The sequence below is a fragment of the Lampris incognitus genome, chromosome 17 (assembly GCF_029633865.1).
Source record: "Lampris incognitus isolate fLamInc1 chromosome 17, fLamInc1.hap2, whole genome shotgun sequence".
In the NCBI taxonomy this organism is placed as follows: domain Eukaryota; kingdom Metazoa; phylum Chordata; class Actinopteri; order Lampriformes; family Lampridae; genus Lampris; species Lampris incognitus.
In genome coordinates, this window is record NC_079227.1 from 36,200,699 (window position 1) to 36,227,564 (window position 26,866).

The 26,866-nt window shown below is 45.7% G+C and overlaps 1 protein-coding gene across 1 annotated transcript in view; it reads right to left on the reverse strand.

The window, feature by feature from the left end:
• plce1 (phospholipase C, epsilon 1) overlaps nt 1–26,866 on the reverse strand; it is a 157,677-nt gene that overhangs the window by 37,345 nt on the left and 93,466 nt on the right. Inside the window, exons 10-27 of the mRNA XM_056296770.1 lie at nt 26,280–26,396; nt 21,948–22,076; nt 20,285–20,421; nt 19,592–19,698; nt 18,770–18,894; nt 16,920–17,064; nt 15,802–15,957; nt 14,933–15,050; nt 14,508–14,676; nt 13,399–13,521; nt 12,274–12,410; nt 11,769–12,007; nt 11,223–11,284; nt 10,179–10,344; nt 9,928–10,035; nt 8,368–8,484; nt 6,744–6,902; nt 5,063–5,198 (exon numbers count right to left, since the gene is read on the reverse strand). Coding sequence (XP_056152745.1) covers nt 5,063–5,198; nt 6,744–6,902; nt 8,368–8,484; nt 9,928–10,035; nt 10,179–10,344; nt 11,223–11,284; nt 11,769–12,007; nt 12,274–12,410; nt 13,399–13,521; nt 14,508–14,676; nt 14,933–15,050; nt 15,802–15,957; nt 16,920–17,064; nt 18,770–18,894; nt 19,592–19,698; nt 20,285–20,421; nt 21,948–22,076; nt 26,280–26,396 — 2,450 coding nt within the window. The remainder of the gene's footprint in view (nt 1–5,062; nt 5,199–6,743; nt 6,903–8,367; nt 8,485–9,927; nt 10,036–10,178; nt 10,345–11,222; nt 11,285–11,768; nt 12,008–12,273; nt 12,411–13,398; nt 13,522–14,507; nt 14,677–14,932; nt 15,051–15,801; nt 15,958–16,919; nt 17,065–18,769; nt 18,895–19,591; nt 19,699–20,284; nt 20,422–21,947; nt 22,077–26,279; nt 26,397–26,866) is intronic.

Sequence of the window (26,866 nt, forward strand, 5' to 3'; positions counted from 1 at the left end):
TCAGAGAAGTCAAAATACACAATAACTGTAGTTTCATTACAATTTGTTATCATGTTCCTGTCCTCCTTGGCTTTGATTTTGAACTAAGTGGACATCGGTGGTTGTCTCATTTCTTAGTTTGTCTTGGTAGAGAATCATAAGCCCTGAAAGAGTGCCAGTGTGTTTCTCAAGTTCGGAGTGAAAGTGAGCGCCATCTTCTGTTCACTCTTCAATACACTTCCAGAACCTCCACGCCACCTGTGTGTTTTCCCTTGCTCTGGAGAAAGACCTGAACATTTATTTAGACATGGGGAGCAGGCACGTCCACCCATCCATTATCCAAGCCGCTTATCCCAATCGGGGTGGCAGGGATGCTGGAGCCTATCCCAGCAGTCCTTGGGTGGCAGGCGGAGAGACACCCTGGACAGGCCACCAGTCCATCAAAGACAATATTTACTTTCTGGAGAACAAGACACAAGGTGGAAACTCTCGTCAAGTCTGCTGGTTTCCACAGCATTGAATGACTTCAGGACCTCAAGCATCAACGTGGCATTCTCATGGTACTGACATTGACATGTCTTTCAATCTGAGGCTCTTGGAAATGTGATGTAGAATGGATGCAATGCACAGAAGGATGAATAACTAAGTCCAGCGTTGGGTTTTGCTGAATAAATGCATTGTGAACGTTTTGCATAGGGTCTGTCAGAATCACCTTTTCACATTTTACTTTTTTCCTGGTGATGGTGTCTTGCTTGTCTGTTGTTATCTTTGCATTGTTTTTCAAAAACTTGTGAACACTTAAGGAGATGGTCTGGAGAAAACTAGGCTTCCTTTGTTTTGGCATGTTTTCTCTCAGTGTTTTATAAGTCAAGCCCAACTCATAAACTCGATAGATAAGGCGATACCTTCTTGAGAATCCTGTCGGACAAAGACGGTTTTGGATGCTGTGACACAAGTTGGCCTCTTCTGGGAGAGCAGCATTTCTTTTCAGATCTGCAGTCATCGCATGGTGGAAGAGCAGTGATGTTTTGGCGACAAGATTTCTGAGTTTACTCCCCTGAAGCAGAACCTCTGTTTGAGTCAGAGGGGAGTCTTGTGCCTTCTCATTTTGAATATGTTTTCCGTGTTCTAGAGGCTTTCTCAGCTTGTCTTTTGCTAACTTGCTTTAATCTCTCTAGTGTCTTTCCCTAGTTTTAATAGCTGCCTACTCCTCCTGGGCTCCTCAAAACTGATGTGTGAAGGACTCTGTGGCGGGGTACTTTACATCTGGCTGGCCTTCCTGTGCTCTTTTCCTATGTTCTCTTGACTCTGTGCTTGTTTCCAAATACTTCTCTTATGCCTCTTTGCTCTCCCTTCCAAATCATTGATGTTTTTTATTTTGTCCTCATCCACCCTATTTCTCCATCTCCCCCTCTCCTTTCTCAGGAACTCCTCCTTCAGCTCAGGCTGGCTATTAAGTTTTTCCTCCCCTTTTTTGATACTCCCTTGTCCTTCTCTCTCGCTCCTCCACTGACAACTTCTCTCTAGCCATTCTAGCCTGAAATATATACAGTTTTGCAATCAGTATACTTTTCTGATGGATAAGCACAAGCAACATCTATCCAGTACTTCAGAGGCTATTAAGATGAGATTCAATTCAAAACATAAAACTATACGGCAACTGGTTGAAATTCAACTCATAAAACTGACCAGTGGTGCAGTGATTAGCGCAGTTGCCTCACAGCAAGAAGGTCCTGGGTTCGAACCCCGGGGTAGTCCAACCTTGGGGGTTGTCCCAGGTCGTCCTCTGTGTGGAATTTGCATGTTCTCCCCGTGGCTGCGTGGGTTTCCTCCGGGTGCTCCGGTTTCCTCCCACAGTCCAAAGACATGTAGGTCAGGCGAACTGGCCGTACTAAACTGTCCCTAGGTGTGAATGTGTCGGCCCTGTGATGGCCTGGCAGCCTGTCCAGGGTGTTTCCCCCCCTGCCGCCCAATGACTGCTGGGGTAGGCTCCAGCATCCCATGACCCTAATTAGGATACGCGGTTTGGATAATGGATGGAAAACGGCAACAGTAATATCAAATGCATGGGAAGTAATATCATGGAAGCAAACTACATTAAAATGAGTGTATAACACACTTTAGTGGCATTTGTCAACCGTCAGACACGTCCTGATGGTGTTGACATCTGAGAGTTGACAAAATACCATATCTCCTCTTCTAACACATACTTCTCACAGCGGCCATCTTGTTTATCATCTTTGCTCGAGACCTCTATAATCTATTTAAATTAAGCCTTTATTACAGAAAACTTCAACAAATCTTGCATTTCATTGTGTTGAAACACTATGGCTGTGACACGCAAGGTATAACACATAGATATGAAATGAAAAATATATATATTAAAAACTTACCAGAGCCAGAGTGGTCTCATGGCATGAGGAAGAACAAGGGAGTGGTATAGGGGTCCTCAGTGTTTTAGCTGCCCATAATAATTCCCTATTTCTTTTAAATGTCTGACGGTGTTGACAAAAACTTGGGACACAAGTTCAATCGACGAGAAAGTATATTAAAATCGTTTTTTGAATTGTAACTACTTATACATTCAATTCAATTTATTGTCATTAAAAACAATGTGCAGGCGCATGTTAAAAAAGAAATGAGTAGTAATTATGATATTTAATTTTACTTTACTTTTAATTCTTTTTGAGCTTTGGTAATTTTTTATTATAATATAATAATATATAGTATACATAAATATATATAATACATATATTAATAACAATTATAATCATTATAATAATAATATTGTAATTATTGTAATGTATTGTAATATAATGAAACCTGCTTCAGGACAAGGTTTCTTTCAGGCACTGGTCACGTATTACATCATTTAGAATAAAAACTATTTATGAAACAACATGAAATCAAATTTTGTCGTGCTAACATTGTCCTTGTTAGTCTTTTGGTTATTTGTATGAATAATGTTATGTCACCCAAAAACTGTGTTTTATCTGGAGGGCATGTTTTGTCCCAGATCTCAAGAATCTCTGAGGATATGGTTGGGAAGATGTGTGCATGTCATTGGGTGTTTTCCACAGTGTCGCTTCCTTTTGCAGTAATCCATTGTCCACCAAGTAAACGAACGCTTTAAAAGCCACCTGTTCATGCCCTCAGAAAAGCTCCAGAAACAGCAAGCTGGTTGGGATTGGGATGATAAAAGGACAGCGGTTTGGCATGGGCAAAGTTACATCTCACTAATCAGCGACATGAAGAGGAACCTGCCGTAACATCCAAAACAATGTCTCTCAAAGCTGGACAGATTCTTGATTAGAAGACTGTACATGGGACAATAACAAAAAACAGCATAGAGGTCATCAGTACTGCTTTTTTTTTCTTCCCCTCTTTATTTCCCCAATTGTACTTGGCCAATTACCACACTCTTCCGAGCCGTCCTGGTCTCTTCTCCACCCCCTCTGCTGATCCGGGGAGGGCTGCAGACTACCACATGCCTCCTCCGATACATGTGGTGTCACTAGCCGCTTCTTTTCACCTGGCAGTGAGGAGTTTCACCAGGGGGACGTAGCACGTGGGAGGATCATGCTATTCCCCCCAGTTCACCCTTCCCCCCGAAAAGGCGCCCCAACCAACCAGAGGAGGCACTAGAGCAGTGACCAGGGCACACCCACATCCGGCTTCCCACCCGCAGACACGGCCAATTGTGTCTGTAGGGACACCCGACCAAGCTGGAGGTAACATGGGGATTTGAACCAGCGATCTCTGTGTTGGTAGGCAACGGAATAGACCGCTACGCTACTCAGATGCCCCTGGTCATCAGTACTTCTCAGACATCAGGATATCCTTGACTTTATAAAATAAGATGGGTGTTTTTGTTTTCGAGCAGGATTCTAATTTTTGTGTTAAAATATTAATGATCAAGAATCTGTCCCTTTCACATTTTGGGCCGAAGGTTGTTGTGCATGGTAGCGGGACCTTCAATGACTTTACATTGTCCACACACACGACACAAAGCAGATGCAGAAGATGCCGACCAGCACAGCTGCAGGTAGCTTGTGTAAACCAGTGTTTCCTCACTGTTCGTCCAGCAGTGGTTAGCCAGTGCCGCGAGGAAATTTCCACTACTGATGGTAGAAAAGTGAAAATAATTATTCTTAATTTTAATATTTCCTGAAAACCACTCAAAAATATAGGGTGATCATTGAAATCAGATCTTTTGTCAGAAACTATCCAAAATAAGAATCATTTAAATGCTGTAACTTGCTTGAAGCAAAGTGAGACCAAACCAGTCCCACTTTGCTTTTAAATCTTTTTTTTTACATCTTTTGTTTAAAAAAATCGTTAAAAAAATATAAAATATTAAAAAATTACATCTGGTGTAAAAAAAAAACAACATCAAAAATCTCCAAAATACCACTGCTACACAACAAGCTTAGGAAACACCGGTTCACACGGTGGTGCGTCATAGCCGTGCATTTACCTTCCAGGCCATAAGAGGCAGTAGAGGCTGTGAGAACATCAGCTACGTTGGAAAAGAGGCGGGATGGAGGAGAGAAAGACAGTGAGCGGTGAAATGACATCAGAAACCCACAGTAAACCATCGAGCAACGTAAATGTAGTGTTAAGAGGACAGTGTGAAGAAAGATTTCAAAGAAAAGTGCATGTCAAGTTGCTACTGAGTTAGTTTTGTTAAATTCAACCAGTTAGAAAGATGTTTAATACGATGATACGGCAGCCTGCAGATATTACATTCTTCTGCAGCCAATTTTTTTAAATTGTCCACCAACCACTCCGCTGAATACTACTGTCAGTATGGCCACTGTAGACCACCAGTTACACCGCATTTCAACTATCTGTTAACTTCAACAGACACAACAGACACGGACTGTATTTACTGACTAAAAATTAAAACATTTGTAGACTTGACAAAATACTGGGGTTGTGGTGGTAAGCATTGTTTTCGCTAATAAATATTATTTAATAAAACAAGTCCTCGCTTCTTTAATTTATACTTTGTGACAAATACATGACAAATGCAGGTCTCTTGACAACCAGAGGAGACTAGTGAAACCACCGCGGTCCTTACCGTCTGACAGAGACTCGTAGTCGTAGTCATACTCATCTTCTTCCTCCTCCTCTTCCTCGTTGGTATGACTTCCGGGTGAGGCAACCCCAGGTGAGCCGTTACTAGCCTGGGCCTGCATGTGGGCAAGCTGGTGAGCCTGTGAGTGAGCGGGAAAACATTATGAAAGAGAGAGAGAGAGAGAGAGAGAGAGAGAGAGAGATTTTGATTTTCAACAATACTTTAATAAAAATTACAAAAAAGTTACAACATAAAGACCAAAGACCAACATGGTCAGTACCATAAGATTCACAGAGTGTAAATCATGTCAGGACACTCCCGAAGATCAGCTCATCATCAACAATAGAGCAGAGCACATTTTTTACAACGACACACACTGCGAACACTTTCCAGATCGTCCACCATTTTGAAGTAGCAAAAATCTACTGTTAAACAAGCTCTTAAACATCTTTACAAACACAAAAACAGCATCACCATCCCCAGAGAGAGGGAGAGAGTAATGTTTGCTGTTTTCAAGAGAATTTGAGACAGAATGATTATATATACAAGAGAAAACTCATGAGACATGTGTCTCAGGTGTGTGAGGGAGACAGAACTAATAGTTACAGTGATATATGTGTAGATGTCTACATATACACCTGTTATCTGTCAATAGTCTTAACCACAGATAATCTACAGAATATATATCAAAGCACTTATTTCATCTGAATATGCTGTGCTGTGCTCTGTGTGTGTGTGTGTGTATCCCCACAATCATGTTCCTGTGTCTTCTAATAGACACCAGAGTGTACACATTTCCCTTTGAACGTCTTTTCAAGTACAGCAGTGTGTTTCTCAGTGGGTGTACCAAGACCTCAGTAAAAGGCCGAGGTTGGGGTTACCCCGACTTCACTGGAGCAGCCTACAGTAACATGCTGTGTGCTCAAGGTAAGGGCCTGTAACCTCCCCAACACGAACCCCAACCATTACCCTAACCTTACCCTGAAAATGAACCCAAAACACCCCAATTTTTTTTTTTTGGATTATCCCCCTTTTTCTCCCTATTGTACTTGACCAATTACCCCACTCTTCCGATCCGTCCCGGTCACTGCTCCACCCCCTCCGCCGATCCGGGGAGGGCTGCAGACTACCACATGCCTCCCCTGATACATGTGGAGTCACCAGCCGCTTCTTTTCAACTGAGAGTGAGGAGTTTCACGAGGGGGACATAGTACGTGGGAGGATCACGCTCCCCCCCTCCAGTTCCCCCTCCCCCTCCCCCTGAACAGGTGCCCCGACTGACCAGAGGAGGCGCCAGTGCAGCGACCAGGACACATACAGCTTCCCACCTGCAGACACGGCCAGTTGGGTCTGTAGGAACGCCCGACCAAGCCGGAGGCAACACGGGGATTTGAACCACTGATCCCTGTGTTGGTAGGCAACGGAATAGACCACTACGCTACCTGGACGCCCCCCCCCCCAAATGTTAACCATAACCCTGAGCTAACTAATATACCAAACCTAACTTTAATATTAGACCTAAGCTTAACCATAACCCCAATCATAATCCTACCTCGTCAGGACCGGAAAAATGTCCCCACGACTTTTACCTTTCTTTTGAGGAAATTAGGACCTTGCAAGCATAGATAAATGAGAACACACACACACACACGTGTGACATATATCCATGTGTTTACGGCCCGACCTTCTGTTTGAGTATGTCCACGGGGGCCTGGTGGGCTTTGAGCTTCTTGTTCTTGAGGAGGATCCTGCCCCGCAGCTGCATCGGGGACGGCAGAAGAGGGTCATCACTGAAGTCACTCTCGAAGAGGAAGCGCGTCACCAGACGTGCCCCAAACACCGTCTGGAAAAGAAATAAACAAAGCAAATGCGTGGACCCAACATCACAGGACATCTCTGTTGAAAGGCGGAGAGGGGCTACGAGCTGAGCGGCTGGGTTCGTCCCAGCAGAGGGACGGGTGAGAGGACAGAGTCAGTTAAGTTTACATCTCCCTGACATGAACATCAGAGGAATCCCGTCAGGGGAAAAATTAAAGTGTCTTTATCACAACAAATAAACAGGACCTCGGCGAGCAGAGGAGCAGGCTATTTAGGACAGAAAAATAAAAACCCTTCCCCAACATTAAAGACTTTCTTTATCGAACCACTTAGAAGTCCATCTCCAAAGGGGGTAGAGGAATGCTGGGAATTCTAGTGAGATGTAAGAATAATATTCCATTGATGTCTCAGACAGTTTTGCCCAACACAACTAAAGGACAAGAGGAAAATGGCTGTGAGCAGAATGTTGCAGGACTGATCTCAAACCAGCAAATGGGAGTAAAGGGTTCAGGAGTTGTGAGCTTCCCATCATGAAAAAAGAGGAGAAGGTGAGTCTGCACTGGAAAACTCTCACAAGCAACTGAATAAGTGGGATTGTATGAACTTGGAGCTGGATGATGCTGGACAAACGCTGCTGTTGTCGGGAAGCAGCTGAACCAGTCAGTCAAGTGTCTCCTTGCTCTGGTTTGACCTGTTGGATGTCATTCTCCCACAGGGATTATAAACCATTTAACAGATCATGGAGGCAAAACCACACATCAAACTGTCTCTGGATTTGGAAAAGATTTTTGGAGGATCGAGGTGGGCAGAACAATGCAAGTGAAGATGAGTTTTGCATGGTATCCCATACAGCACCACTACACAAAAAGTGAGTCCATACTTTTCCGTTACAATGGTGGGATTAGTATTTATTTACCCTCTTCGCACCAACTGTACTTGGCTAATCACCCCACTCTTCTGAGCTGTCCTGGTCGCTGCTCCACCCCCTCTGCCAGTTCAGGGAGGGCTGCAGACTACCACATGCCTCCTCCCATACGTGTGGAGTCGCCAGCCGCTTCTTTTCACCTGACAGCGAGGAGTTTCACCAGGGGGACGTAGCACGTGGGAGGATCACGCTATTCCCCCCAGTTTCCCCTCCCCCTGAACAGGTGCCCCGACTGACCAGAGGAGGCACTAGTGCAGTAACCAGGACACATACCCACATCCGGCTTCCCACCCGCAGACATAGCCAATTGTGTCTGTAGGGACGTCTGACCAAGCCGGAGGTAACACAGGGATTCAAACCGGCGATCCCCGTGTTGGTAGGCAACGGAATAGACCGCTACGCTAGTGTTTTAAATATAACTGACAACCAATGATACATTTTTCCTTTTCTTCCAGCACATGGTTCATTGGCACTCATCCTGTATTGTTAACATTACTGCTGTGACAGACAGACAGACAGACAGACAGACAGACAGACAGGTAGTGGTATTAGATTTCAGAGGTACCTTGAAGATCTCGGCCATCTTGCGTTGCTGAGGCAGGGAGCAATGGTTCTCTATGGACAAGACGACGGGCATGTCAGAATTGACAAACGCAGAGCGATGGATTGCCTCCACCACATCCTAGAGAGACACGGGGAGATGTGGGCGATGTGTTAACGGAAACGTAAACCTGAACATGTCACATGATGGGCTGAACACACCACCATCTCACCACAACCTCCTGACACATCATTTTTCTGCCATTTATGAAAACGTGCTCAAAACTGCTGATAGCTGAGTTTTAACCACAGAGACACCAGTGGTGAGGGCAGCGAGGAACAAACTGTCCTCGTCTTGTTGATGTCGCATCTGCCACGTTTTCTGAACTGTGGCGAGATGTCGCTACAGTGAAAACAGCAACTCTCTCCATCCCGACCTCTTCACTGAACCCGGAATTGTTGGAAAATGGGACACATGCCAGCACACATGCCAGCGTCATCGCTGAAGTAACCGGTGCAGCTACATCAGTGTATGAATACAACTGCATCAACACACAAATCTGATCTGATCAGTAGTAAATAACACTGTGAAAAGTCCGTCTTAAATATCACATTTGGAAACACAAATCCGATTTGTCTGAAAATACCGTCCCTGTGTGAGACGAGCATTACTAAACCACAACTATGAAGACGATGACAAACTCAGGTACACCAGACCACTAGCTATACACCTTTATTATAGAAAACAAACGATACGAGGACTTTTCAAGGCACCCATTGTTTCGAAGAGGAAGTCTGCTGACACATTTTTAGATTTGTGTGGTTTGTGCGACTGGCTGGTGAAATCATCCATGGGTCGAGAGCAGAAATGTTTGCTGTTGGTGTACTCTGTAAAGTCAAATAAATCCTTGCCGAATGATGTATGTGTACACAGACAGTGTTAATGATGGTGAGCCCATTAGTCTACTTGGCCAATTACCCCACTCTTCCGAGCCGTCCCGGTCTCTGCTCCACCCCCTCTGCTGATCCGGGGAGGGCTGCAGACTACCACATGCCTCCTCCGATACACGTAGAGTCACCAGCCACTTCTTTTTACCTGACAGTGAGGAGTTTCTCCAGGGGGACATAGCACGTGGGAGGATCACGCTGTTCCCCCCAGTTCCCCCTCCCCCCGAACAGGCGCCCTGACCGACCAGAGGAGGCGCTAGTGCAGCAACCAGGACACATACCCACATCTGGCTTCCCACCCACAGACACGGCCAACCAAGCCAGAGGTAAGACGGGGATTCGAACCGGCGATCCCCGTGTTGGCAGGCAATGGAATAGACTGCTACGCCCCCCGGACGCTCAGTAGTGCTCTAATTCAAGGGGAAAACTTTTTGTAAAGCAGATTGGACAGCTTTGGATGGCCGAAAGCAGAGTATATGTAACCCAATCCAATTTATTGGCAAATCAATTCTGCTCTGAAGGCTATTCAGTTTTGCTGTAGTATAAAGCTACACCCCCCCCCCCTTGTGGATCCTGTGACAGCTGAAAAAACAGTTCACATCTTTTTTCTACTGAGTTTTCTCGTCTCCTTTCTGACCTTGAAGGGTATCTTGGTGGTGAGAGTGTGTCCGTGGTAAATCACTGGCATGCCATCGTCACCATCCCAACAGTCCAATTCCACACTCCTGCAACCTTGAAGGAGCACCTAAGTAAGTACAAAATCTTGTTGTGAGAAACAGTTACGTGCAGATTCGATTAGCAAAGAAAAAAAAAGCAGGGGAATAAAAACTGAAAAATGTCTGAAGTAATATCTTTTGGCACAGTGAGTGACCTGACTGCCTCTCTCACCTGACTGTACAGCTCCACAGATGACTCCCCCTTGAGCTGGTGTCCGGTCAGGTAGGTGTTGTGAGAGGACTCAATGTAGTAGTAAGACAAAGGGTACTGCAGCTGTTCTGGATCTACCTGAGACTCCTCATTACGAGACGCAAAGTTCTCCTTGTCCATCAGGTATCTGGCCCGAAGAGACGAGGGTTGTGAAGTGTGGATCAACTAAAGCTGCATTTAGACTGCCTGATACAAGTGACCCGTTTCCGATTGTTTTGCTCACATATGGCACCAATCACATACCAGGTAATATGACTGTGTAACCAGGAAAACAAAGCACATGGAATTAGACATTTTCAGATCTGACCACATTCATATGTACAAGTAAGTTGGACAGGAATCTGATATCTGCCAATGCAACTCATGTAACCACACAGACCAGATTCTCGAGGTCATCGCAAATTGCACATTAGTGTAAATGCAACACCAGCATTGTTGTCACATTTTGAATGATGTGGTATACACGTGAGGTTGTTCACTTTTGCATGCAGCTATACCAAACGCCCATGTAGGCAAACACATGCAGGTTGTTTGAAATTAAAGCCATAGTTATGCTGCAGCAATCAGATATGGGTCACTTTGAAAAACAGATGTAAGCAGGCGGTCAAAAACATTGGATAGAGGCAGCAAATCAGAACTGGGCATCAAGACCTGCAGTGTAAATGTAGTCTAAGACGGTACCGTGATGATTGTATGCACTGATGCTATGATGACACTCTATGTCAACGCAATTATTCAAACTAGACATCAAACCTGAGTGTGAAGTTCTTTGCAGATAACAACCCTGTTTCTCATGACTCATAGACAATCTTATCATGGCCTCTGTTTATCAAGGCGTTCATAAATAGCTGAACATATCTTTCATAGAACAATAGTATGAACTGTTCTTCATCCTCTTTTGTGCTTCATCATGAGCTATTATCATAATTATTTGTGTTGTTCATATTTAGTGGCGGTAGTAGCACCAGTAGTAATACGAGTGGTACAGTGGTATGATTGGTGTACCTGGCAAAACCTTCAAATGACATCCAGCCCATTTGGCGCATGCTTGATGAGGGCTCAAATTTCTGCAGAAGAAAAACAAAGATTAAAAAAAAAAGTTTTCAAAATTATGGTTGACTACTTCAAGTTCCTTCATTCCTTCCCCTCATCTGCCCTCTATTCATTGGTACGCTCATCTGCCATGTCAATAATCTGCTCATCCTTCATCACGTGAACTCCTTCCTCTCTCTTCTATCCATTTGTCCATCTATCCCTCACCTACTGATTTTTTTTCCCTCTCTCCCTACTACCATCTCTGAGTCTGACATTTGTTGATTTATGTTTGGTCAAACAGTGTCTGCCTTCCTGTCCTCTACATCTTTACATCCCCTCTGTATCAGATTCTCTGATGATTCAGATACCATTCAATCATTCATCTCCACTATCCCTCCAACCATCATCCATCCATCTCTTCTTAACAGTAATCAGGCAGTCTGATCTGCAGAACACAGATAATGGCGTTTTCTCGCCCTCTCTCTTTCTTGCCCACTGATGGGGATCGTGGCTTACCTGGATGATGCTGAGAATCTCGTCATAACTCAAGTGTTCTCTCTGACAGTTGACCAGGAAGTCGTTCAACTGAGGGATTGCCAGTCCCAGAACGCCAAGCGAGGCGTTCTCCACCCCCGTCCCGTTGGTCACGATGCTGGCTGCTGCGATAGCGTCCGAAATTTGCTTCTGGTTATCGGACATCTGCTGCCTGGTCCGGATGAACAGGCCGAGGTCGGAGCCGTTGCGTGTTAACAGGTCTGGAGCAGAGAAAGGGGGATTTAACAAAGTGAGAAAAGTAGTGAAAAGAAAAGAGAGAGGAGGGCAGTGACTTTCAAGGAAAAGAGATGGAATAAATGCAGCAATATTGTAAATAAGACTATTTATATGTGCAGCTGTGTGCGCTAATGTTGACCGTCTGTATTGTGCGAAGTGTGAACCCTCTCAGTCATGCATGGGACTCTGCCTTTGTCTTTCTGTCTGCCTGTCTATCTGTATGCATCTGTGATGATGTGGCCATCTGTACCGAGGTCTGGTTGGAGTCCAGTGTCTTTGTCGTCTATCCTCAGGTTGGTGTAAAGAGGTGCTGAATCTGGACCAGAGCGGCTGCAGGGGACGGCAAAGGTATCAAACAACTCTTTGACATCCTTCCTACTGCGGATACTAGGGAGGAAGAACAGCAGCAAACAGGACAAAAACAGCCTTAGTTTCACAATGAATTCACTTTTTCTATGACTTGACGCGAACTAAATTTGATCTTAGCACCATTATTACAACGCTGTTTAACACGAGTTATTAAAGGGACGCACCGCAAATGTGACGACCACTTGCATTGTTTTATGTGCCCAAGTACTTTAAACTCCTCCACCTTCATCACTTCTACCCCTTGCATCCTCACCATTCCACTGTCCTCCCTCTCATTCACACATATGTATTCCGTCTTGCTCCTACTGACTTTCATTCCTCTTCTCTCCAGTGCATACCTCCACCACCTGCACCCTACTCTCGCTACAGATCACAATGTCATCCGCAAGCATCAAAGTCCATGGAGTTGAAACGAAACATGAACTTGAAAAATGTATTTGTCAAAATAACCACCAGTGGTATTTGTCATTGCTTATATAGTCCAGCACCTCTGCCTCTAAAGAAACACAGCATGTTATGTAACAGCAGAGGGTGAGAGGGTCAAATATAGAAAAAAAAAGAGTATACATATCACCATTTTTTTAAGACCAAACATAACTATCACTGACCTTGACTGCAGATAATGAAAATATGAGTGCATGGCTCATAGAAAGACCACAGTGAAAATATTTCTTAAACAGTTCATGTTTTAGTTGAAAAGATAGCTCTGAAAAATATTTATTACATTGTCAAAATGTGAATGTCACTGGCCGTGCTATCTGGAGGTCTTCTTACGTAACATTTAACGATAGTCATTGTACACATTCCTTTAGCCCGTCTCTGGGCTTCAGCAGACCTGAGAGATTTTTTTAAAGCCCTTCTTGGAGTTAAAAACTGTATTTTACAATCTGCACAAGTATATGGTCACATCTGATCCAGCGGGCAAACCAAAAGACCAAGTACGAAGCATCTTCACACAAGAGGACTTCCTGTGTCGAGTCATGCTTTACATTAAATGTATATTTACCTGAATGACTTGAACAACTCCACAAACTCAATGAAGTTGATGGTGGTGTCAGAGATCATGAGGTTTTGGAAGCCTTTGAAACAGCCTTTCCCTCGGCCGTGCCACGACCTGCTGCTCCATGCACTGCAACACCAAGACAGGGAGGAGGAAACACTTAACTCTGCATCTGTCTGCACGCATATCAGACATATCAGAACTAGAAACACCATTTGTCATTTCATTTCATGCACTTGCGCACATGAAATGAAACGACACATCATTTCCCCCAGCCCACAGCACTGCAATACAAAGACAACAACACATCCAAAAACTACAAGAACACATATATCCAAACTAACACACATATCCAAACTAACACACACATCTAAACTAAACAACAACAAAAAAAAACACTGTCCAGGAGAATGAACGCCAGCCAGGGTGACTGTCGGAACTGCCGGTCTACATCGGCTAGCAGTTAGCTTAGCCTGCCCCGCTTCTGCATCCTGTCAGACCGCCCTCGGTGTTACCTCTTTGGGCACAGCTCTGGGCAGAGCTGTGGTCCCTGGGCCCACAGGACACAGCAGACCAAGCACTCCCAGCCGATCTAGCACAAGCTCTCCCAGCCATCAAACGAAGACAAACTTAGATGCAGACGTGGACAAAGACACTGCATGGACGGCACTGGGTGAGGTCACCACAAACGTAAATTCACGCCGCCATCTTCCCACACTGGTAACGGGTGAGGCTGCCACAAAGTTCGTGCCACCATCTTCCCACACTGGTACTGGGTGAGGCCGCTGCAAACATGAATTTGCACCGCCATCTTCCCACACTCACACAAAATAGATGAATTTTGTGCCTTTCAGAGGGAGTATCTGTGTACAAGAGTGAACGAGTGTGTTTGGAAAAAGACAAAATGAGGGAGAAGAACAAGGTGATAGCAAAGTGTTTGAAAGTACTTCACTGGGGAGAGGGGAGGTGAAATGATAACTTTTTAATATTAGAATTATGTTAGAATCAAGCCAGAGCCCCAGGCTTTGAAACACCTCTTCACCTCGGTGAAAATGTGGAATACAGAGATTTTAAACCGTCCAGACTTCAAACACCACGTGCCATCGCAAACGTACCTTGGTGGCGTCTTGGAACTTCCTGATAGGATGGGAGAGGATTGTGTCCGTGACGGGTTGCAGCCCGCCATACTAGTGGACGAGGAAGAGGAAGAAGAGGAAGAGGATGGGGCGGGTGTTCCAGGGATCCTATTGGCCGAGAGGGAAAAGGGTCCAGGGAAACTTTCCTCTTTGGAGAGAAATGGGATATTGTGAAAAAGGAGCATTCTTTTTAGATGCATGCAATAGGTCAGAAGGTATTTCAAACATCCAGGAAGTGTTTGTTTTCTTCCTTTCTACCAAAAGCAGTCACTTTAAAAAGGCTCATTTCAAACTAGTTATAATTAGCTGTTAATTCACCTCCTCACTTGGTATCAACCTTGCCAATTTAGGGATGATCATTTTCTTCTCAAGATGTGTGTTTTGTTCTACGTAGGAAGTCTCACCTGGGTCTTCCTGGTCGATGCTGTCAGAGAGCTCCAGCCCGTTCCGTCCCAGTCCCTCCTTACAGCTCCGTGTTTTTCTGGAAACCATTTCGTCATCCGTGGCATCTCCACTGTCTCCCTGGAGACAGCGAGCGAAATGGGATTAACCAGGTTGACAAGGATTACGGAAACAAACGGACCTAAATGCTATGGTAGATATGGGCAGGGAGCTTTTCTCGGTGCGATTTACTGAAAATCTTATCAGTTGACCATATGGTCGCTTTGTTGGATTAAAAACAAAAAAACAGCAGAATAGAGGTAGTTCTAACATTACAACAGCTATTTCAAATGGCTGTGACCATTGAAGATCATCTCTGAGATGTTCCAAACTAAAACAATGCTTCTAAAAATGCTCAATTGTAAAGAAAGAGTGACAGGGTGGCCATCAAATAGCAAGTCGGCGTGATAACTATCGACCATTCAAAAACCAAATGTCTGAAATTTCCTTTTCAATCCCATTGATAGCCACTGTTATTCATTTACAGCAATTTGTCCTGTCATCGTAGCCTTGTGTGGGCCACTGACTCCTCAGCCTGCTCATCCACTGTTGCTTTATACGGGCATAATGTAACATAAACTCACAATGAGGGTTCTTTTTTTTTTAAAAGATAATTTTTGGCCATTCTTTGCCTTTATTAGACGGCAAGAGTCAGACAGCAAATGCATGAAAGAGAGAGCATAACATGCAACAAAGGTCGACGGCTGGAACACAACTGGCTACAGCCGCAACCACGTGGCCATACGGCACACGCTGCAGCCGCTCAGCCATGGAGATGCTCCGTGAAGGCTCTTTGAAAATGTTTAAAAAAGGGAAATCTGTGTGTACTGACCCTGACGAGGACCTTCTTCTTCTTCTTGGTTTTCTCATTGATGCCCAATGGGCTGTTTTTCTGGGCACCGGCTTTTTCGCTGCCCACGTTCCACCGCCGTCCACCAAACAGCTCAATGGCCTGGGCAAGGGTGGGGCCCTCGTACCTGGAATCCTCCTGGCCGGTACACACATCATGAGACACGCAAACAAGACAACGTTTAGTTAAAGACTAACTGCACTTTGCACCATTTTAGTGAGTTTTCTAACATCTACTGGTTTTGGTACTCTGGGATGTTAGCATAGCAGGATAAACACAGCTGCAGCTCAAAACATTAATAATGCATCTGTTGGATGAACCAGCATTGACAGTGCTATTGGCAATAATGGCTGTCTGTCTGTCAATGCTGCTATGTGTGCTGCTACATCTAAATCAAACAGATCCATTATTAATGTTATTCAGCTACTGCTGTGTTTAGCCTGCTATGCTTACATCACAGAGTACCAAGACCACTCTGCCATATTTTAACCTTTACATGCTTTTTAACCCGTGGATGTCAGCAAGCTTGATGATTTAAAGAAAAGATGACCGTTTTGAGTTTTTTGTGGCTTCAATATTTTTTTTCTTCTCAAAGTTTACATCTTTTGTGCGACAAATATATTGCGTTATGAAAACCAATCAAAACACATTACCATCCATTAGAAAATGAGGTTATTTTTGGCAATTCCTGAAATGTTGCGTGCTTGGAAATTCAAAATATTCATTTAAGGGAAAAGGAATTAAAAACATAGATGAATCACTTTTATAAATACGTTTTTTAAAATCCATTTATATTAGTTATTGATAATCTTTCCAATTACTGAGGAAGTGGGGCCGTTAATGAATATGGCAGGAGGTAAAAAGAGGAGCGGCTACACTCTTTTTAAAAGAATGTTCAGTTATTCCTAATTAAAAAATTTTTTTGAGTGGTTTTATTTATAACTTATATTTCCTTTTCCAGAAATGATAATTCTAAATTTTTCAGTTGTTTCTACAATACTTTCAATGGCAACATCAACACCTGCTATTACACCATCATTATGATGTGATCATAGGGATGGCAAGGCATAGTTAAAAAGACAATAAGTACATATCTTTACCTGATACAGGCTGACGTACTGCCTCCTCAGCCACTGCAGCCTCTGGTCAGGGAACCTCTTCAGTTTCCGCGTGGCACTGACCAGCTCAGACAGGCCTTTGTAGAGCACCTGGGTTGTGTGGTTTGGTGCCACAAAGTGCAGCAGCCTATGGGCGGAGGGAAGGAGATCGCTCACATCTGCATTTAAATGACACACTGTTTTTGTATACTAGTTGCACTTTCGTCCCTGCAAAGCACTGGTCTATCCCCCCAGTCTCACCACCAAAGCACTGGTCTATCCCCCCAGTCTCACCACCAAAGTACTGGTCTATCCCCCCAGTCTCACCAGCAAAGCACTGGTCTATCCCCCCAGTCTCACCAGCAAAGCACTGGTCTATCCCTCCAGTCTCACCAGCAAAGCACTGGTCTATCCCCCCAGTCTCACCAGCAAAGCACTGGTCTATCCCCCCAGTCTCACCAGCAAAGCACTGGTCTATCCCCCCAGTCTCACCAGCAAAGCACCGGTCTATCCCCTCAGTCTCACCAGCAAAGCACTGGTCTATCCCCCCAGTCTCACCAGCAAAGCACTGGTCTATCCCCCCAGTCTCACCACCAAAGCACTGGTCTGTCCCCCCAGTCTCACCAGCAAAGCACTGGTCTATCCCTCCAGTCTCACCAGCAAAGCACTGGTCTATCCCCCCAGTCTCACCAGCAAAGCACTGGTCTATCCCCCCAGTCTCACCAGCAAAGCACAGGTCTATCCCCCCAGTTTAACCAGCAAAGCACTGGTCTATCCCCCCAGTCTCACCAGCAAAGCACTGATCTATCCCCCCAGTCTCACCACCAAAGCACTGGTCTGTCCCCCCAGTCTCACCACCAAAGCACTGATCTATCCCCCCAGTCTCACCACCAAAGCACTGCTCTGTCCCCCCAGTCTCACCACCAAAGCACTGATCTATCCCCCCAGTCTCACCACCAAAGCACTGATCTATCCCCCCAGTCTCACCACCAAAGCACTGGTCTATCCCCCCAGTCTCACCACCAAAGCACTGATCTATCCCCCCAGTCTCACCACCAAAGCACTGGTCTGTCCCCCCAGTCTCACCACCAAAGCACTGATCTATCCCCCCAGTCTCACCATTAAAGGAGAGAAAGTAGAGGTGGTGCAGTCTTCAGACACCTTGATATTACACTGGACAATAACCTCAGCTTCAATCAGCATACCATGGACATTTACAAGCGTTGTCAAAGGAGACTCACAGACATCCATAAACTAAATCACCCGACGGTCCAATCCCATCTTCTTCTTCTTCGCCTGTACCATGGCACTATTGAGCCACTTCTTCTGTATGGTGCCATCTGTTTTTTCCATATGTTCCAGTCACCAGTAAGAAGAAACTCTTAAAGATAACTCGTTTAGCCAGCGAACTCATTGCATTCCCACCCCCAACTTCTCTGACTGTGTCTCCTAATCCCTGATCCGCAAACCACTCACAATCACACATGACCCAGACCCCCCGACTCTACCAGCACCTTGCCCCACTTCCATCTGGACACAGGTCCAGACTACCCATGTGCAGAAAGGTCTGTTTCAGCAAGAGCTTTGTTCCTACAGCCATACGAGCGTTAACTCAGTAACCTCCTCTTACATTACAACAAATCCAGTCTGTGGTGTGTCGTGTCAACCTATGTCTTGGTCTCTGTTGTGTGATCCCTGCAATTACGTGTCCCTGTAATAATGTATAATTCTGTATGTCTTACTTGTTTGTACTATGTATTCACCTACTGTTGAACAGAATGTCCTCTTTGAGGACAAATAGACGATCTATTTTTTTGCCAAGAGTCATTTTATATTGTTAATGGGACACAAACCTGTTATCTGTGGTGCCAAGTCCATAGAGAAGGGTGAGACAGTTCTCTTCCGCCATCATCTGGCTCAGTTTGTTCTGCAAACACACGGCATGGACGTCCACTCCATGGTGGCCCAGAAACACTGCCTGGATCATGACAAAGACACTTTACTGGTTCATATAAGACCAACTGACATTCAAACAAAACTTCTTTTTTTTTTTTTTTTTTGGTATTTTTCCGCCTTTTTCTCCCCAATTGTATCCGGTCAATTACCCCGAGCCGTCCCGGTCGCTGCTCCACCCCTTCTGCTGATCAGGGGGAGGGCTGCAGACTACCACATTCCTCCTCCAATACATGTGGAGTTGCCAGCTGCTTCTTTTCACCTGACAGTGAGGAGTTTCACCAGGGAGACGTAGCGCGTGGGAGGATCATGCTATTCCCTCCAGTTCCCCCTCCCCCCTGAACAGGCGCCTCAACCGACCAGAGGAGGTGCTAGTGCAGCGACCAGGACACATACACACATCTGGCTTCCCACCCACAGACACGGCCAATTGTGCCTGTAGGGACGCCTGACCAAGCCGGAGGTAACACGGGGATTCGAAACGGCGATCCCCGTGTTGGTAGGCAACGGAATAGACCGCTATGCTACCCGGACTTCCTCAAACAAAACATATTAAAGAAAACTTTATTGATAAACCTGGCTTAAGAACATCATCCAAGGCTTGTGAGTCTTATGTTGTAAAAGTACTGAGGCGTTTCAATGAATCATGGGTAAAATGGTGACCGATTTGGAAAAGCATTTTATGTAAATACTTGATAGATGTAAAAACTGCATCTGCATACCTTCACCACTCCCAGATCCAGCAGGCCCTCTGTCAGGCCTGCAACTACGGACTGTCCTACACCCGCTGGAGGTTCTGCAGGGGAGGCTCCTCCACAGTGAGGCTTACCTGCGGTGAAGAAGCACGCCCCCCATGAGTGTTACATGTAACACATGTACAGGAAACTGGGTCTACTTGGCACAGATAAACACGTTCACAACGCCGTTAAAATGTGCCACAGGAGAACCCGGGCTTATCGGTCAGTGATAAACACATTTCTCACACATTTCAAGTACGGCGCCGGCACAGGAAATTGAGCTGTGCCGCTATAATTAAACACACAATTTACAACGTGTTTACTAGCCACTGTCCCAACAGCAAAAAAACACGCAAAACAATCTTCTTCCAGCACTCCTGTGTCTCGCTGAATAAAATATATTTGTCATGGCCAACCCTGGCAAATATCTTTATAAGTAGACCTGGTGCAGGTTAAACAAGGAGGCAACATGCAGCACATCAGCAGTCTGCAGGCAGCTGGTGCCACAACAGATCAACTCGAATGGACTGAATCACAACCTCTGAATGTATGAATTTATAGATGAACATGCTGAGGAGAACAGATAATATACGAGCTGGCTACAAGCATAACAGCCGTGCAAACATATCAGAGCACTGTGTTCAGGTTCTACCCCACCCTCCTCCTCCCGTGTTTTACCCCAGGTGATGGTGGTGTTGTCCGGCTGCAGCCGCAGGAGGCAGCGGGCTGTGAGGTGGCTGTCCTGGTCATAGTGGATGACTGTAGCCCCCTGCAGCAGAAACTGGTGCACGTCTGGCTGCAGCGACAACACGTACCTGTGTAGAGGAGTACACAACACTATGTAGAGGAGTACACAATGCTATGTAGAGGAGTACAACACATACCTGTGTAGAGGAGTACACAATACTATGTAGAGGGGTACACACCACTATGTAGAGGAGTACAACATACTGTGTATCTAGACATGATGTGGAAGTGGACGTGTGTGTTTGTTTGTAACATGCATGGTGTGTGTGTGTGTTTGCGGTATGTGCATGGTGTGTGTGCAGTTGTTTGTTTGCAATGTGCATGGTGTGTGTGCGTTTTTGTATTGTGCTTAGTGTGTGTGCTTAGTGTGTGTAATGTGCATGGGGTGTGTGCGTTCATTTGCAACGTGCATGCTGTCTGTGTTTGTTACACGCATGGTGTGTGTGTTTGTAATGTGCATGGGGTGTTGTTTGTTACGTGCATGGTGTGTGTTTGTTTGTTATGTCCATGGTGTGTGTGTGTGTGTGTGTGTTAGTAACATGCAAGATAAGTGTGTGTGTGTGTGTGTGTGTGTGTGTGTGTGTGTGTGTGTAACATGCATGGTGTGTGTGTGTGTGTGTGTGTGTGTGTGTGTGTGTGTGTGTGTGTATGTGTTTGTAATGTGTAGTGTGTGTGTGTGTGATCGTAACATGCATAGTGTGTGTGTGTGTGTTTGTAATGTGCATGGTGTGTATGTTTGTATCGTGCATAGTGTGTGTGTGTGTGTGTGTGTGTGTGTGTGTGTGTGTGTGTGTGTGTGTGTGTGTGTGTGTAATGTGCATGGGGTGTGTGTGTTCGTTTGCAACGTGCATGGTGTGTGTGTGTGTTTGTTACATGCATGGTGTGTGTGTGTAATGTGCATGTGGTGTGTGTGTTTGTAATGTGCATGGGGTGTGTGTGTGTTTGTAATGTGCATGATATGTGTGTGTGTGTGTGTTTGTAATGTGCATGATATGTGTGTGTGTGTTTGTAACATGCATGGTGTGTGTGTTTGTAATGTGCATGGGGTGTTGTTTGTTACGTGCATGGTGTGCGTTTGTTTGTTATGTCCATGGTGTGTGTGTGTGTGTTTGTAACGTGCAAGATAAGTGTGTGTGTGTGTGTGTGTGTGTGTGTGTGTGTGTGTGTGTATGTGTTTGTAATGTGTAGTGTGTGTGTGTGTGTGTGTGTGTGTGTGTGTGATCGTAACATGCATAGTGTGTGTGTGTGTGTTTGTAATGTGCATGGTGTGTGTGTTTGTATCGTGCATAGTGTGTGTGTGTGTGTGTGTGTGTGTGTGTGTGTAATGTGCATGGGGTGTGTGTGTTCGTTTGCAACGTGCATGGTGTGTGTGTGTGTTTGTTACATGCATGGTGTGTGTGTGTGTGTGTGTAATGTGCATGTGGTGTGTGTGTTTGTAATGTGCATGGGGTGTGTGTGTGTTTGTAATGTGCATGATATGTGTGTGTGTGTGTGTTTGTAATGTGCATGATATGTGTGTGTGTGTTTGTAACATGCATGGTGTGTGTGTGTGTGTGTGAGTGTAACGTGCAGTGTGTGTGTGTATATGTCCTACCAGGGGATGAGCTCTGTGCCGTGGCCAAAGGCCCGGTGGGTCTCCTCCGTACCCTGAAACTCCCCGTCCTTCACCATGGTTTCGGCCGACAAGTCGCCCTCCGAGTCTGACAAGTCACCCACGGTGAACCTACAAGGTTTCATGAGGCGGGGGGAGGGGGAAGGAGGAAGTGTCAGGGTGGAGGAAGGAAGGGAGGGAGGAGGATAAAGCATAACGGTCGACATAAATGAGTTGGTGCACCAGCATGGTAGAGAGAAACAGAGGGAGGAGAATCAGAGGGAGAACTAGTATGAGAGTCAGAGGGAGAACCAGGAGCGAGAGGAGAGTCAGAGGGAGAACTAGGAGGAGAGAGACAGAGTAAATGGGGTAAGAAGCAGTAAAGCCCACAGGCAGTGAGCATGATACCTGTATGTTGTACCTGTATTTGCAGTTAGTGCATGTAAATATTGCAAGAACAAGCAAGAAATCATTGCAAACTGTGTCCACTGTCCCAGTACTACTGTCACAGTACTACTCACACCTCTGTCACAGTACTACTCACACCTCTGTCACACCATCAAGATATTAATGAAGAACCTTAAAACTGTGTGTGTGTGTGTGTGTGTGTGTGTGTGTGTGTGTGTGTGTGTGTGTGTGTGTGTGTGAAAGAAAAACCACAAGCTCTCAGAAGCACTTACAGGAAAGGGTTTGAGTCTGGCATAGTCCTAACAGAGTGGGAACTACAGCAGGAAGGCGATGAGAGAGATGAAGATGGTGAGAGAGATGAAGATGACGAAGATGGTGAGAGAGATGAGGAGAGAGGGGGAAGGTCAGGCATGTTTTCTCATGACACAAAGACCAAAATAATAATTATAATAAAACAATTTAAAAAAAACAGCATGGAAAGAACAGGAACTAAAAAAGATAGACAGCTGAGTGGAGAGAAACACCTTGTTGTGTAGCAGGAAGAGAAGAGAAACACCTTGTTGTGTAGCAGGAAGAGAAGAGAAACACCTTGTTGTGCAGCAGGAAGAGAAGAGAAACCTTGTTGTGTAGCAGGAAGAGAAGAGAAACCTTGTTGTGTAGCAGGAAGAGAAGAGAAACACCTTGTTGTGCAGCAGAAAGAGAAGAGAAGCCTTGTTGTGTAGCAGGAAGAGCAGTTTATGTGGATGACAGACGGTGTGTTCCAGAAGCGTGTCAGGGAAACGGGGTGATCATTAGAAAAGAGGAAACAAACATGACAGGAGGGACTTGTTTATCTGATCGTCTCACAGCGAGGGTTGCTTCTGACGTCTCGGCGCTCCAACTCCCGTGTCATCGCTCAGGTCCAGGAAAACTCCACCGGCCAACCGCACAGCAACACCGCCATTAATCCAGCTCTCCGACAACACAAATACGCACCGGGGTCACTGGCCACTGGGGTTTGAGAACTACCAGAGCGCCATATTGCTTCCTGTCCTGACAAGGAACCAAACCTGCGATGTGTTCCTCAGCGGGCCAGGTGTTTATTTCAACACCACCTCTTCACAATAACAATCTGGGGAAGGAGTTCCTCCACAAACACATTATCTCTTCCTCCGCCGAGAGCGGTCCAGGACGAGATAAAGACTTGGTTAAACAGACACGTTTTCTGGCTGGAAAGGTTGAACACATCACGTCTGGGCTGACCCAGACGGGATGGACCAGAGTAAACCAACTGTCTGGATGACCGTACAAGCCAAAGGACCCCAGTGTGTCTGCATCTCTGGACAACATGAGGTGGATGGTGAGGACGTCTCTGTTAAACACTAAGATAAAGGTCTTCACGGGCTGGACGGCTGCTACACAACAGTTGATAACATCACCGAAATGCCACGAACACTGTCTGTTGAATCAGAACCAGAACCAGAACCACTTTGTCGTTTCACTTCATGCACTTGCACACATGAAATGAAACGAACCATCGTTTTCCCCAGCCCACAACAGTGCAACACAAAGACAAGAACACATATCCAAACTACAAGTACACATATCCAAACTACAAGTACACATATATCTAAACTGAAAAAAAAATCACTATCCAGGAGAACGAACGTCAGCCAGGATGACTGTCAGAACTACTGGTCTGCATGGAGCTAGCATTAGCTTAGCCTGCCCCGCTTCCGTGTTCTGTCAGACCGCCCTTGGTGTTTCCTCTTTGGGCTCCACTCCAGGCAGGGCTGGGATGCTTTGGGCCCACGAGACGCAGTAGACCAGGCTCCCCCAGCCGATCCAACGCCAGCTCTCCAAGCCAGACACCTTCGACACACCTCCCTGCACTTCACACGACACCAAAAACACAAAACCCAGTCCAGGCTAGGCGAGGCCGCCGCCAGACCGCCCTCGGTGTTATCGGAACTGCCGGTCTGCATGGGCTAGCAGTTAGCTTAGCCTACCCTGCTTCGGCGTCCTGTCTGACCGCCCTCTGCGTCACCTCTTCGGGCACAGCTCCAGGCAGGGCCGTGGTCCCTGGGCCCACAGGACGCAGCAGACCAAGCTTTCCCAGCCAATCCAGCGCCAGCACTCCCAGCCATTAAACGAAGACAAACTTAGATGCAGACGTGGACAAAGACATTGCGTGGATGGTACTGGGGGAGACCGCCGCAAACATGAATTTGCGCCGCCATCTTCCCAAACCATAAGCTAACACCGGAAGTGAGCTAACAGTCTGAGTTTCATGGACTATCTGCATAAAAAGTAAGGCTCATTTCTGTAAGGATGGCGTAAAATACTCTACGGTAAATATTTAAAGCTTACCAGCAAGCAGAGCTACATCGTAAAAATCAAACGTTTTGGGCATCCAGGTAGGGTAGGGGTCCATTCCGCTGCCTACCAACACAGGGCTCATCGGTTCGATTCCCTGTGTTACCTCCGGTTTGTTCGGGTGTCCCTACAGACACAACTGGCCGTGTTTGCGGGTGGGAAACCGGATTTGGGTGTGTGTCCTGGTCGCTGCACTGTCCTCTGGTCGGTCAGGGCGCCTGTTTGGGGGGGCTGGAGGGAATAGTGTGATCCTCCTACACTCAATGTCCCCCTGGTGAAAAACTCCCTCCCCGGATCGGCAGAGGGGGTGGAGCAGCGACAGGGACGGCTCGGAAGAGTGGGCTAATTGGCCGGACACAATTGGGAGAAAAAAGGGCAGGGGGGGGGGGTCACCTGAGTTCTTTGGTCCAGATTATGAACGAGTGTTTGCATACTCCTGTCGTGTTGGTCAGTCACAAACTGAACTGCAGATCACCAATAGTTAATAAAATCTAACGAGAGCAGAGAGAGAGCGGAACAAAATACAGGATGAGAGAGAAGGCCTTCCAGAAGGATGGCGGAGCCGTGGAAAAAGATGGAGAACAAAAAGCGAGCGTACTGCAGAACAGAGTTGGAGGAGCGGCTGGTGGAATGATGACAACACCACCAATGCCTCAAACACTGGAAATTCCAAAAATGAGTGTCACACCGACAAACGAAGAAGCTGGGTAGATGTTATGGTCTGTGTGTGTGTGTGTGTGTGTCCAACCCCGTCAGTTCTATCAGAACCGCAGTCATCATTATGTGTGTGTTCTAGGATAAATGCTGATTTACCGGTGCTGTGTAGCCAGCATTGGTACATCTTTGGTATCACAATGAATCAATAGTTCACATGGTTATACCATGACATCACAAGACCACCACGCCATCGCTCCTGATACGCTCCTCCTCCTCACATGACATGGTAGTGAACTATGTTTTGACTCTAAAGCGAGAGAGACAAGTCGGACACATGCTGTCGTTTGAAATGAGTCCTGGTGGGGTCAGAGTTCAAAAGCCACCGTGTGCCAAACAACTTTAGTAGTCCTCATAGTTCGAATATAAGACTCCATGGAGTGCCACAGTATCGTTTACTTTTACTTTCTCTGTGAGTCATTGTCTGTGAATGAACGAGGAAAAGAAAGAATTTGTGTTCAGAGCAAAGCCTTTGCCATGTGGTTCTACATTGTTCTACATGATAATGTCCATTTCCAGTCAGAGCCCCAAAGTGGCACAAACAAAAGGTTCAAAATTAGAAACAAGAAGCAAACTTTTACTGACTTTTCATTGACAGACTTGAGGAAAATAGACCAAGTTAGGGCTCGAAAAACAAAACTTGTCGACAAAAGTAGGATTAATGAGATTTGTGTGGAGCTCTTGGAGAACGTCGTAACCCTTTTAGCATACATCAACTGATGCATCCTCATAGAATGTGGACATTGAGAAGAGTGTCATGTCATTTAAGTTTAGGAACAACATAGATTTTATTTCCTGAACCAAAAGAAAAAGTGAAATAAAGCAGAGGCGCCATACAAAAAGGAGTGTGATACTGACTGATTGCGGCTGCGGTTCCTGAAGGAGTTGTTCCTGGAGGTCGGTGAAGGTCCGGTGTAGGAGGGGCTGGTGGACGGCTCATCAGGGTCCTCCGCCTCAAGACTACGATTACATGACCTGGACAGAAGTGATGAGCGTGGCATATGAGCAGATGTCAAAAACAAAAAGGTTGTAATTGTAAAGACAAGAGTAACAGTTGGGAAGAATGGGAGTTAGCAATGCGCTATGCTTCTGCTAACTCCAACAGACGAAGAGCCACCGTTAAAAATGGGCCTTTTGCTGTGGCCTGATAGCAAAGACAGGACATTGTTGTTAAGAAACAAGAATTTTAGCATCTTTGCAAATCTTTCATATTGCTGGTAGAAAGGCTCAAACATTCCTCGAAGAGGGAATGATGAAATTCTTCATCACAGTTTTCCATGTTGAAACACAACCATGTCTCCATGTCTATTGTTTCTAGAGGGACAATGAGCTCCGTAACATAATGGGCTTAGACACATACTATGATGGAAAATATTTTTCCATGACCGCATCTTCATAATAAAAACTTAATAGAAATTCACCTTTGGTTCAGAGTTAATTAAATT